This window comes from Eleginops maclovinus, chromosome 9 (assembly GCF_036324505.1).
Source record: "Eleginops maclovinus isolate JMC-PN-2008 ecotype Puerto Natales chromosome 9, JC_Emac_rtc_rv5, whole genome shotgun sequence".
In the NCBI taxonomy this organism is placed as follows: domain Eukaryota; kingdom Metazoa; phylum Chordata; class Actinopteri; order Perciformes; family Eleginopidae; genus Eleginops; species Eleginops maclovinus.
Genome location: NC_086357.1, coordinates 9,472,684 through 9,487,438, shown reverse-complemented (window position 1 = coordinate 9,487,438; position 14,755 = coordinate 9,472,684). Strand labels below are relative to the sequence as shown.

Genomic DNA, 14,755 nt, shown 5'->3' with positions numbered 1-14,755 from the left:
GATCAACCACTTAGAGATGTTCTGCCACATAGCCTATCAGGTACAATGTGTTGGAGCGCCAGCCAATACAAGCACAAGTGTTACATATTGATGTCATTATGTTGCAGAAGTAAACAAAGCTCTCCAATGGAGGTGTTTCAGGCATGGGGGGATTGGGTGGGAGAGAAACTTTAGGATTTTGCATGCCATATACAGTACATGCATAAAAACCTATATCACACACTACAGGAAAGGGAAAAACCTTGAAAAGAATAAGAGGGTTAGGGTTGTTTTGAAACCAGGCAAAGACAACACTTATTTATTATAATATCCTAAAACTTTGAAAATAGTTTGTTACATATCACAAAATTGATATAACATCCATATATTGGTCAGCCCTGCTGTCATCTAAGCCAGTAATAGTAGTTCCTAATTATCATTTGTATCATCATTCAACTAGTCTATTGTCAAAAAAATATATGAAGTATGCAAATGATCAACCACTATATAGTTCTCTGCCCAGTAAATGGTGAAAATTCCGAAAATATATATAATATTTTAAGGAAAGGGAAAAAAACAATAGATTGGCTACAGAAAAAGAAAGATTCTCTGTTTCTATACCCTTCCCATTTCTCCCTCACCCTCTCAGACCAAAACTCCCTATGACAGGTGAGACTACACTTGCCTGAGGCTCTTAACCCGCTGTAATGAGGGAGGAGCACTTACTCCACCACTGATGTTCAAACAGCAGACAGTAACAACATGATCAGCCCCGCCCAGATAACGCACATAGAAGAAGAGAGTATCAAAAGTAAAACACTTGTTTTCACCCTCAAACAAAAAGGACTTCCCTGGTGTCTTTGCTTCAGTGTGACACCAGAACATTTGAGTGGGGAAACTCTTTGTTTCAAACTTGTCAGAGGATCCCAAAGCATCCAATTTAGTTATTTTAAAAACAGATATTGCTATTGTAATACTGGCAACAGCAAGCCCCCGCTGATTTTTCAGAGTTGTCAAGTGTTGGCAGATCTGTCATAATAATGTGATTTTGAGACAACACACACCATTTCAGTTGGGAAAAACTTATTTTTTATTTGGAACATCAGTAAGACTTCTTGATTTAGATGTATGACCCTTAAGAGTACAATGAAGTTTAATCCTTGTTATGCAATAGCCATATATATTTTGAATTCCCCTTTTCTTTATTAATATTGAAATGTCAGTAATATAAATCTTTGTTTTATAATCTCAGCAGCTTTATTTAAAGTTCATTTTGCAATCTGGCAGCATGAGTTTCTGCTCATTTGGAAGGGACAAAAGTGCGTTTGACTTTCACTTCTGACCTTATGCTGATGAAAGTGTTGGGACTTTTTGCCAAAATCAGCAAACTATGCAGAGGCCGGGCAGAGGGCACAGTAAATGGCGGTAAATTATATAACAGGCCAATTATAATCATAGCTAACTGAGGATGTGGAAACGTTTAATGAAGTCGGGGAAATGAAAGGACAAAAATGATCTGTTTCCCTCATTCCCTCCTTACTCCTTTTCCTCCCATTCATCTTCACTCCTTTTCCTCCCATTCATCCTCACTCCTTTTCCTCCCATTCATCCTCTCTTTCGTTTATGAGATACTTCCTTTTTTTTGTATCTCCCCATCTCCTTTTGATCCCCTTCCTGTCCTCCCTGCAACATTTCTTTCTCCCCCCTTGCCACCTACAACTTCCTTCCGTCCTTCTTTTTCTTAGTTGATTCACCAGCCTGTCCTTAATTTGTCCTTCTCCGTTTTCTTCTTTCTTCTTTTTGTCCCTACGCATTGATTCTCCCTCCCACACCGTCCCTTCCCTTGGACTTTTGTCTGATTCCCTCTCACCACCTCAATCACTATATCCCCATCATACCATAATAAGTGCCTTTCTAAACATTTCCTTATCATTGCACCAGCAAAATGATCATTCCCCCCTTTTCGTTTTCTCCTTCAAAAGTGAGATAAAAATAGAGAAAAAACAAGTGTTGGAGGGGCTTCAAACGCTCCCAAATCAAAGAGGCCTGGCGTGGGCAGGAATGTGATGATGGTAATCCTGTGTGAAGAGTACACCCTCGCCAACCAACCCTGTGGAGAAACAGCAAGCCTAATCCCTTTACGTTCCCAGTGGGAGTGTCGCTGTTTTTCAAATGTGTCTGAAAGGGAACTGGTATGTTTTAAAAAAGCCTTGTCACACAGTTGTTATCATATTTGCATTTTAAGATTAGGCTGAAATGCCCAAGACAACGCACATCATTTTGTCTTTAAATTTAGTCTTGATCTTAAAACATTTCTGCAATTCCAAAACAAGAGTTACATTTGCATTCAATACATGGATCATACACTAAAAGCCGGTGTGCAGATTTTACAAGGCAGAGCTTATGGAAACATTTTGTACTACTAACAGTTAATACAAATAATATTAAAAAAACATTTGATAAAGTACCTTAACTTTTAGTTTATTTTTCTAAGCTCTAATGCGTCCGTGTTTTCAAATATTTGAAGAACTAAATTAAAAGAGGAAGGAAAAATGTCAATAAAGCAGTGATGGAAAAATTACTGCACCGCATTAAATGTAATTTAGTAAAAGTACAAAAGTAAAGTAATAGTACTCATTCTGGAGAATAGCCCATTAATGTACTACACGTTTTAAATTACTGTCTTCATCACTTCAATGTGGCACTTGTTAAAAATGTGATTTATTTGAATCACGTTGTATACTGCTGGCAAGCTTAACCCATAATAATATGTAATAATGTGTTAGTTGATTTTGTTTGTATTGATAATCTAAATCTGCAAAGTAGCTAGTAAGTAAAGCCTTAAAATAAATGTACTGGAGTAAAAAGTTAAACATTTGCCTACAAGATGTAGTCGAATAGAAGTATGAAGTAGCATGTTGTGATAATACAAAGTAAAATACATCTACTTCATTTTGTAACCTCAATACAGTATGTACTAAGTTACATTTCAACACTGCAATTAATTAAAATGAGTATAAAAGTTCATACAACTCTTACACTGTTTTGTTTACGTTATAATATATTTAGTTTTTTGATGTGCAGATTTATTTTTACATTATTCACTCCTAAAACTCACTGGAAGGTACGAACCATCTTAACATTGGGAAGAAATTTGTCTTCGGGTGCCGCTCTGTTCTGGGGAGCAGTTTTGAACAAAAGAAAGCAATAAAAAGGGAGAGAGATGCTGCCGCCTAATTAGAGCATTAAGGAGCCATTTTGTTCGCTTGGAGCTCCTTCAATTTCACAACACTCCGATAAGAGAGCAGAAAATATTGGGTAGCAGCAGGTTTACTACCAGGGGACCACCGCAGCGCAGCACTAGAGCACCTTTTTAATTGGCCCTTTGTCTCGGTTTCTACTTTTAGTAAAAGCTTTCAGAACGTCTCTCTTCAAGTTTTAGAAGGAATAACAACCATGCTGTTTCTACTGGATTGTCATGCTGGTCTGTTCGGTTTGAGTGTGTTCATTCTTCCTTTATGTGCATTTACAATGTTATCTTTAGATGAGCAATTCGATTGTGTTAGTGTTGATACCAATCTGGTGCAGCACTGATGTACACCTCCATAGACAATGGGTTAGATAATGTGGTCAATGGAGTGTAAGAAGCATCACAGGGCTACATATCCACGTAAAAATGAGTTATGACAATACATTATTGAATCTTGATCATTTTAGGTCTAAATGTACGTACTACTACTTTTTGCAATATTCGTGCAAACATTAAGCGTTGGTGCAGTACTGTGTCTTCTGTAACATTGCTTATAGCTTTCAAGGAGACAATAATGCATAAAACAATGAAACATTCACTAACAAAGATCACCAACAATAAACTGATTGATTGATTGATTGATTGATTGATTGATTGATTGATTGATTGATTGATTGATTGATTGATTGATTGATTGATTGATTGATTGATTGATTGATTGATTGATTGATTGGTAGATTTTATGGACTATCAGACTAAAAATAAAGTTTCCAAAGGATAAATGGTAAAAGTAAAACCACTTATATCCATAATGGTCCTAAGATGTTGGAAGATAAAGGAAATATTAAACAATCTCATCACCAACATGTAAGAGTTATAAAAATAAATTAACAATCACACGCTATTAACAAATGAGTGTCCCTAGGTAGGAGGAAAATACATGTGTTTTCTAGTAGGGGCATCATATGAGAAAACTCTTCCATGTGTTGTTCTACAGGGCAGGGACAAGCACATTCTGTCATTGGGTTTATCGCCCAAAATGTTGAACTTGAATCAGTACAGGTCAAGGGCCTCTGACAGACGTACTTGTGTACAAAAGGAATCAGCCTCTGGAGATCAGACTTTAATCATTTGATACTTATTAACTCTCATCTCATCTATTTTTCATTAGATTGTATCCATGCCACTGTTTCCAAAGAAAGGGGATCATCTGCCAAATGAAACCAAATGAAACCTTGTGTGGCTGCATCCCAACATAACGATTTGCTATCTTTGATCAGATATTCAGACAACAAAGCCAAGGTCTGACTTTTAAAATGTATTTATTTTCTAGATTTCTAATCTTATTTTGAACACTAGGGTTTCTGCTTTGGTTTGTTGTCCTCTGACCTGGCAATGCAGCTGAGTGAGAAGTTCAGCTTCAGCACAAATGTGACACTTGCCCTCACTGCCGCTGTGCAGACCATGCAGGAGTGGCTGATGTGCTATTAGAGTTGTCAACAGGGCAGCATTATGTCAATGTCAAGCTGTGCTCTTCCATAGCTCAAGACCAGGTCCTGTCAGCCACAAATGAGTCATCATCAGGGTGTCAGTCTTTACAAATGAGCTCTGCAGAGTCAGCCTGGCCCCAACATAATCTGGGATCACCTCTATGTGTTGCCAACTGCACGTACTATGGAAGTGGCTGACTCTTACTCAAAACTTGCTTTTCTGTTGGGGAGATGTTAAAGAAGAGGCGATATGAAGGCCTTGGGACGGAGACTGCGACTTCATCTCGTGTTTCTCCGCCTCATTGGCTCCTTGTTAGCGTGAGGATGGACTGAAGAGAAATACTGAAAACTTTCCCTATTTCTAAAAAAGGAGAGGAAAAAGGGGACTGTGGAGATGACTTTAGAAAAGCAAGTCAAATGATTGTAAAAAATAGAGTAAACTGAATCAATCCCTTATTTAAACAATATGAATATCCATTTTTTCTCCCTAAAATAATTTTGTGTTTGTATTCAGTTAAATTATACTGATATTGCTGAAGGGCTGGGAGATGTGTAGAACATCCAATATTTTAAAGGAAATACCTTGATGTCAATATTGCAAGAATATAGTGGGATTGGCTTTTGGTGCTTTCACAAAATGTTTAAATAATAGTTTGAGAAATAATCATTTGTTATATCAACTAAAACAGTATGTTTATTTCAGAAAATAAATCATTCTACTGTACGGTAAATATGCGGTAAAGTAAGTCAAATAAACCAAGGGAAGACAGCACATGCCATATTATTATTATCTACTAAATATAACACATTATCAATTCAGGATCAACATGTTGCCCAGCCCCATATTGACTTGTGCTTGAAATTCAGGTCTTTATCTTTTAAATATACCAATTCACATTTTTGGAGACTTCTGGACTGCTGAAATTATTAGTTGATTAAAAAAGTTATGCTAATATGAATACATTACAATAACTAACGTTTTGTAAGTCAGTTACTGGACAAATGTTCTTGAAAAAAAGAGATTTGAATAGTATACATTTATTCACCATCTAGAAACTGATGATGGAAAGTTTTGAATTTGTTATGATAATGTACAGCCAAATAATTAGATATTTCAATTAAAAAATAACAAACAACAAAGAATTACTCCAATTGTAATAAGAGGTGTATGTTTTACAGGTAATTAAGTATTAACCAGTGTGCATTTGAATGTATGAAGATCTGATTTAATTGTGTCACCGGTTGTTTTGTTTTTTTATGACTTGAATTTACTAAAAAAATGGACATTAAACATCTAGAGTCAACCTCATCTTAGCGTTGATTTGCAGACCCCTCATGAAACACTCAAGGACTATGTGGAGCTCTTTCCGCAGTGCATTAAAACTTTTTACTACTTTTTCATTTGATTTGTGTCACCATTGACATCTAAAGCCATGTGCCTATGTGGTACCCACGGTTACCTCATCAGATTGCAATGAGAAACCAGGGAGCTATCACAAGTTTCAATGACTCTTACCTTCAGACAAGGCCCTGTTGCTGCTGCCTTCTAGACATTTTTTGGGCACCTGTTCAGGCACACTTCAGGATTGATTAAGCCCTTTATTTCTTCACAAAAGAGTGGATATGTTATTTGACAAGAAGCCATTCGGGGAAACATGTGTTGTTGGAGAAAAGCATTTTTGACACTCTTTCCTCCAGTAGCTCTTTGCCTATTACACAGCTGACATTTGAAGTCCCACTGGCCCATGTTCAAACTCCAGGGTAATGCTTCATCATACTACTGAGAGGCCCTCCTGTCAGAAAGTCATTAGTAAGCGGGCTCATTCAACACTATGAGCTTTTTCTCAACCATTCTTATGATTTGAAACCTTGAGAATTCCTCTTTTGAAATTGTTGAAAGCAATTATATGCTCAGGATAGTAGATGGGTGGGAGGTGGGGCCACTAACATTTGATTTGGAGAGTACTTTGAAATGAAACGAGGAGTCATTGCTGTTACAAAAGCTGCAAGAGTGTGTGTATTATGACATGTGTGCACTGAGTGAACAGAGTGTATCTCCCTCCCCTCGCTCCTCTCTCTACTATATATAAATGATTCAGAGTGTTATAGAAGACTAAGACTCTCGGTCCTAAATTGAAATAGAGTTTATGCTTTAATCTTGCAGACCGCAGCACACTGCGGCACTAAGGTTACACGAGGATCAGAGCAGTCACTGGAGCTCTGTTACTCCTGTAATAAATATGTAATAGAAGGATATAATGCCTTTATAATCTTTCCAAGGTTTTTTCAGTACTTTGGAGCCTGTCTAAGTGGAGGTATTTGCAAGTGTACACGGAGAGATACAACTTTTTTAAAAAAAAGAAATCTGCTGATTATTTTTTTATATTTATAAAAAAATAATCAGCAGATTGTATTTTTCGTATATGAAAGAAAAGCTTAAAAAAAGTGTCCACAACATCTCCTCAGAGATAACATGATATAAGATGAAGAAAAGCATTTGCATTTTTGCTTGAAAAGTAGTTCAATCAACAAAGGTCAGGATTGATTTTGTTGCTGCAGAAAAAAAACAGGCATGTCTTAAAAGACAATGAGTAAATAAATAAAGCACACACATTTCAAAGCATGCCATTCACAAAAACATGTACACATTTAAAAATACACTTTTTGAAGTACACATTACTGTCGAAATATTCTACAGGCCTGCCCTTGAAATTGTATCAACTATCAAAATAGTCAAATGTTGTTCTTATAATGTCCGTAATGCGTTTGATGTATAAAACACTTTTCAAATCAAAGTTCAAAGTGCTTTACAGGATCCAACCAGAAACAACCACAATCATCTTATCATTAAGTCCCCAAAACATTTTAAGCCTATATATTTCGATGTATTCACTCATCTGCTCAGCAACATATGTTATCTTTATCTTTATTTTTTAGACTTAATGATGTACATGAAACATGATGCCAGATGGTGATTATCAAACTTCCATCACAACCCACACTCTGCGCCTCTCTCAATCCCGACAGATTTACACTGATTGATCTCTCAACAACTGGAAAAACACTCTGGAGTTTTGCAGTTTTTCTTCAGCGTTGCTTTGATTAATTACCAGAGAGTAAAGAAATCAGTGTTATTGATCAATCGCTACCATTTAGAGGATTGAATCAGCCACATCCTAAAGCCTCCCATCTCTGGATCAGTGTTGTTCATCTGTGAAGGTCTCAAAAAGGGCTATTTGTTAAAATAAAATAAAAGGTTTTTGAGATGGAAAATGTGTCACTTTATTTAATAATACTGTAATTACTAAATATTCTCCCATATATGAGATGCAACAGATACATCTCACATACTGGAAGACAAATACTGCACCAATGATAAAGATATGGCTCAATAAATTATCATTTAACATTTAATCACATTCGATTTGCTTTAAGAAACAAACTCTTAAATTAATTGAGCCAACACCTCATTAAGGTCAAAACTGATGGAAATGAGCCAACTTCAAACAATAACTTACATTAGGGTATGCAACAAACGTATCAATTGCGACTCAAGTGATGAGTTTGTAAGTGTCCGTATTATCAATGTGTTTAAAGCTTAGTGGATACCGTGACCTATCGCATTTGGTTGCTGGTGTTATTTTTTTAACCCTAGCTCTAATTTGAAGCAAACAGCACTCACATTTGATTTCCCCGGCATCAAAGTGTGCTCGAAGGGTCAACAAAGTCAAGTGTAGTGGCTTGTGTTTGAGGAATTGTTGACCTGGGGAATATGTTTGTATACCCTGCACTGAGCATCTTCTCTAACCCTCTGCCCATACCCAGGTCCACCTGTTGAAGGACCAGCTTAGTGCGGAGGCCACGGCTCGGCTGGAGGCCCAGGCTCGAGTGCACCAGCTGCTGCTGCAGAACAAAGACCTGCTGCAGCACATCTCCCTGCTTGTTAAACAGATCCAGGAGCTAGAGACCAAGATGGCCGGACCAAACTCCAGTAAGTTTATCACTTAAAACAAACTCATGCACGTACACACTGGACGTTGGATTGGACATGGCAGGACAAAAGATATAGAAATGTTCCATTTTACACAGCCGCCTACGTCAACAAACTTGACCACTGTTAGGTTTAATCCTTGCATGTGTCAAGAGCAAACATCCAGCTACACACGCATCCATACTCACCTTGACCTACACCAAGAGAGCAACTGTGTGGATTCAGACATACACAGGCTTCTACGTGCAAAATCCCACATTAAATCCTCTGAGCACCGATATATGAAACGGATTTATTATGCTCCACACATGTTCTGGTCATCGTTCCAATCTGTCTTCACCATCCCCACAGCTTCTCACATTTATAAACCTTTCGTATTGGCTATTCAGAAAGGGACAGTCTCCTCTGCAGTTCAGCCTGCCCTCCAATTGTCACCCAGCGAGAAGCAATCTGTTAGCTTATCAGCCAACATTTCACAAATCCAGCAGGGGATATACGAGTCACTGACAACTCTGCGTGCTGGACATTTTTAATGAACACTATAGAATATACAATGAAATCGTAAAAGACCTTCATCATGAATTGCAAGATAAAAACCGTAGTTATGACACGTTTTTAAAAAAAAAACGATTAACATCAGTTATGGCTGCAGTTCAACCGCAGGGTGAGTTTGTAGACACTACCTCACCAGCATCTGCAATTGACACGTTTTATTTGAACAAGCCTTTATTCATATTATTAGTTTGCCTTTCCTCCAATCACAATGTCTACCAGGATAAAAAAAAAGTGAATTTCACAGCTTGTAGTAGAATTTTACAGCTTGGAAATTGTTCTGGCTGAAGATGAGAAGAGGTGGGGATCCCTTGCTGACGGTTAAAGCACAGTTCATTGCTTGAATAGAAATCTCTTGAAGGGATACCATAAAAAGATATGTTTTGAGCTCCAAGATGTGGTACAATTCTTTCTGTGGGTATTGCGTCTGATGAGCCATTAAACACTCAAATCTGTTACTCCAGCTGGACTTCCTGGATCATATTTCATTGTCTCACTGGTACTTTAAAGAACACGCCCCCACCAACGCAGCCCCCGAGCTGCTTTCAGTTTCGAATCGCCCACTAACTTTGTAATGTATCTTTTAATTAGTTCTCTCTCTCACTCGCTCTTTCAACCTGACTGGCGTCTTTCACGCTCCATGTGTGTCCAACAAAACAGTGCCACAGATTTTACTCCAGCTGTTCCCAGACTTTACATTTCAGTCGCACAACAGAGAGGAGGCAAATGATACTGCAGGAGAAGATTTGAAAAGTTTCTATGGATATTTATGGACGTGGTAACTGCTGTGAATCCAAACTGACTGCCGCTGTTGTCCTCCACAAAGGAACAAATTACAAACTTTTCAAAGTCATCGTTCATGCGTACGAGGAGTTTGCATTTGAAAAGATGCAGTCTGTGTTCATAAAGAAAGAGGCAAAACATGTTTGTGTGCCTGCGAGGTGATGAAATGCTTAGAAATATGTTTTTTTTATGCCTGCTTTCCCAATACAAAACGCATTTATTTGTCACTGAATGATTGATTTTGTTAGAGTTTTCAAGGAGCTGCTATCGGCCACCACTTACAGATATGTATATCTCAAGCATTATTCTTCCGCCATGATCCAACAGAAAGGGCAATAGCAGATGAATTTATATCATGGTGCAGTAGTATAAAATATTTTATCGGTCGTTTAGCTCTTGTCTCTACCTCCCTTTGCTCATTCTTCACTTTTCTTTTTTCTGTCCCTCCTCCTCTCCAGTGGGATCTCAGGACAGTCTTCTGGAGATCACTTTCCGATCGATGGTTCCTCCGGTGATCTGCGACGCCACGACGCCCAAACCCGATGTGTCGACCCTCAACCTGCCCGGGCTGGGCTCCACTGACGGGAACGCCTTCACTTCTTCCAACGGGAATCTGGGAAGCCCCCTAGGTAGGGACAGGTGTCTTCTCAAACTGGATTGTTTCCGTTTCCTCCCTGGGCCTCCGCCTCCTCAACTCCCCTCGCCTCCCTCGCTGCTCAAGGCCAACAGGCCGGAGAGCAAAGTCCAAGAGGCATCAGAGGGCATGCTGTCCCATGATGTCCAATCTCTGAGCTGCCTGGACTTTGCGGCGAAGTTTCGCGAGTCGGGCATCGCCTCGGAGTACGAGTCAAATACGGACGACAGTGACGACAATGAGGACGAGGGGGAGGATGATGAGGAGGGGATGGAGATCTTTGGCTGGGGGAGGGACGAGGAGACGCTGAGGCTGCTCAATGTTCTCAACAGTCAGGGAACTCCTGACTGTCTGGGAGATGAAATAGCTGTGTAACGCACTAACCTGCCCCCCTAAGGAACCAACGATTTTACCTTTATTATGTCTCAAACTACCCTGTACGATAACCATGTAGCAAACTAACCTCCATCAGACATGCACAGTTATATAAACAGTACTTACACCGATATATTGGTGTATAAGTGGAAGGAATGAGTCAAATAATTAAAGGAAAATTCACTGTAGGAAAACAGTAGAACTACATTAGTTTAGTTGGCTATCATAGGGATCCTGAACATATCAACCACTCAGGCGTGGAAACAATAACATTTTAACTCGACGACGAAAAAGCAATCTTAATTACTTTGAAAAATATTTGGTGACTTTCATTGCAGAATACTAACCCTGTTAAATTAAATATTTTCTGACTGGGCTGCTATGCGTTCCGTTCTGACACTATGGGTCACATATATTTATTTAATCATTTATTTTACTGATTAATTTGCTAGGACCTACCTTTCCTCTAGTGTGTCTGTTTTGAAATACTCCTCCTTAAAGATAAATATATTTTATTTATTAAATTATTTATTATTACTCTGTCATAGTTGTGTCTGGACTGTGTTAAATTAGTCCAAGCTGTCACACTTACAGGCATGTTTCTGAAACTGTCCCTTTTATTGTATGGCTTAAGTATCTCCTATTTTTCACACCTGTCTCTGTCTGCAGAGGCAGCTGTGTTGATCTAATTTCTGATCTATATGCATACTCATGCATACACACCTATTCTTTAAAATCTTGATTCCTTCCTTTTCTATATCCTTTTTCTCTGTATTTCACTCGCATAACTTTATGAAAACAGGTTTTTATCCATAAATCAAACCCACACTCCCAAATTCTCCTCCCAGCTCTCTGTTGCTGAATTTAAATTCTGAGGTTTGGGATGTATATGAGAAAATTCAGGGAGTTTACCTTAAAAGGTCTTTAATTATTTCATGAAACCAATGGTAACTGTAAGTCTTACCATGAAGATGTCAGGATTCTAACATGAAATCAAACCAAAAGTTAAGGTGAGTTCAGGGGCAAGCTTCCAATTTGTCAGGCCTGGGAGCGGAGCTGTCAGGAACAAGACGACAGGGTTTGCGAACTGAGAGACGGATGAGCTCGTGTCCTTGCTGGAGTGAAAAGTGACTCTTCCGTCGAGCAAAGATGAACACTTCAACCAAAACCTGGGAGGAACTTTATCACTGTCTCCATGTTTGGAGAGGGAGAGTCCTTTCTTGAGCTCTTAATTCAAAGACTATTTTTAGACAAAATTCTGGATCTGTACTATATGTTCGAACTATGTTTTCTATGTCATCCCGCAGACTTGCTCCATCCTTGAACCCTGCAGGCAGCCCCCTTTTTGTCTCCTCACAGTCTGTTGACTTGGTAGTCGGAGCATGTTTGCACTCTTTTCACGTGTCCACACATCTCCCCCCCGGCTTTTTAATTTATGTAAAGCCAGGATTAGTTGGACCTCGAGGAACGCTATTTGTTTCTTTTATTCATCTCGTAAACAAAAACTTTCCCCTCGTGCCAGAACAGCAGCTAACGGATGACAGCCAAAATCGATCTCATTTGTTTTTAACCCAGCTCTGTGTATGGCCTCCAAGCACAATGCAGTATTAAAGTGTTCATTTTTGTTTCGAAGCCACTGAGTTTTCTTTCAGCCAGTTTATCACAGCACTCCTGTCAAACGGGTGCAGACTGCCTATGTTTGGCAAAGGTTCATGCTGCAGAGATTCAGGCTAGTTCTCGGAGGCCTTGCTATCTTTTATAAAGAGCTTTAGCATGATAGGATCAAACCAATCTAGTGAGAGTCCGGTAAACTAACTCCCAGTTAGCCACTCGCTATCTGGACATGCTTGCATTACAGGATACAGAGATTCAATCAGAGTTTTTCCAAAAGTTTGACTGGAAATTTGTACCAACTTTTCTAAATCAGTCTCAGTCAAGAGTGTTGGAATGAGTGGGTTTATCGTCTATATTCAGAGACGTATGAGCGCTATTTAAGGATACATTTATTCCAAGGTTTATGTCCTCATGGGTCTGAAATTTGGATGTGAAATTAATCCATGGAAAACCTCCCCCCAGGGAGCATAAATTAATTACAATAAAAAATGAGAAAGGACTCAATCTGTAAGGGACCCGAGGATAACGAGGCAGGATCCTGAATCCAGGCAGAACACCAACATCAATATTACCCTGACGCTCCACAAACTGACGACCAGCCTTCGACCAGAGTGGAAAGGCATCAAAAGATATGTGCTTCACCTGCAACGCACCATCCCATTAGAGTTGGCATTTGCTTTGATTAGAACTGGGGAAGTAAAATAGGAACCCACTATACACTTATCAGAAATTTGATTTGTCCTGACTCCTTCTTATTATGGTTTTTATAACAGAATTTACAGAAATGAACAGCGGCAGGTGGATAATGGATTCCATTTTCAACTGTAAGGGTTTTTCTTTTCATCTCAAACAATCAAAAATCCCCCGCATTGACATTCACCGTACTATGCATTCGCTCTCTTTCTGTGGCCATCAGAAAGTATTTGTGAGCGTCCATGAAGTGTCCGCTTCTCTTTTGACCCGGATGACAGGAAAGACAAAGATCAGACGGGTATGTCAGAGTGAAGGATGTGTTCTGTTTGACATGCTCACCCCGACATTTTCTCTATTCTTAACATCTACCCTTTCCCCTCTTTTCTTTTCTCTTGTTTCTTTTCTTTAAATATGTTTAATATAAGATGGTTATCATCTCCATGGCATTACCATAACTATGTTTAGAGAGGCAGGTGTGTCAGCTTACGATTTGGGCAAAAATAAGAAGTAGCTCAGGGCTACGTGATTAAATAAACAGATGTTTCATCCTCAACCGGCATCTTTGAACTTTAAAAATGCATTTAAATCCCCGTCCAGCAACTGATTCATAACACATCAGATAATATGATGATCTCAAATGTAATAAAACAGCTCAGATGTTCAGATGACTCGGCAGTTAAACATATCTCAAAGGTGAAATGTAAACTTTTTTTCAAGTCTCTTGATTTAATGGTAGAATGTTCTTACATTATCAGGTAAGAAATGACTTTAATATCAGGCTTAATCACATTTTTGACTTATGCAGAGAGAGGTGACCCGGAAGCCTAGTAGAGACGAGGGCGTGACTGTAGAATGGCATTATAAAAGAGATGATTTGCATGTGCTATCAGTCCGTTTTTTATTGTTATTACTTATCTCCTCCTATTTGTGACCTCGAACCAAAAATGTGACAATTTTAAACACAGAAAGAAAGTCTGCGGTTGCTGTTTTTAGTATCACCAAGGGCATTTCAGAGACGTTACAAGATTGAAATTGGGGTCAATATCATTTAAGTAATGGAGTGATTTTGGAATAATTTCTTAATTAACCTAGTGCACATTCAGTTATGTAGTTTTTCTTAGTCATCACCACATGCTGAGGGGCGAGCACCCTGTAAGCTCCTTAAAATGTTGCCGGATTTAAATGTGCTGCTGCTTTACTGAAACTCATGATCCATCACCTTTTGGAGTCAAATTGGGTGAACCCAAAATAATATTTTTGCTTTCTATCCATTAAATGCAAATAGCCGGTAAGCATAATTTTCTTCTTTTTGGGGGGGGGTAATGGAGCTCATTGTTCCTACGTGAAATTTGTATCCATTACCTTTTTTGCATTTTGCACAATCACCATACATA

General features: G+C 38.7%; 1 protein-coding gene across 3 annotated transcripts in view; it reads left to right on the top strand.

Annotated features, from left to right (window-relative positions):
* The window catches only part of LOC134869590 (carboxyl-terminal PDZ ligand of neuronal nitric oxide synthase protein-like), a 171,646-nt gene that overhangs the window by 132,865 nt on the left and 24,026 nt on the right, over positions 1–14,755 (top strand). For all 3 annotated transcript variants that reach the window (XM_063891348.1, XM_063891347.1, XM_063891346.1), the window contains exons 9-10: positions 8,545–8,710; positions 10,504–10,674. In XM_063891348.1, the coding sequence (XP_063747418.1) occupies positions 8,545–8,710; positions 10,504–10,674 (337 nt within the window). The remainder of the gene's footprint in view (positions 1–8,544; positions 8,711–10,503; positions 10,675–14,755) is intronic.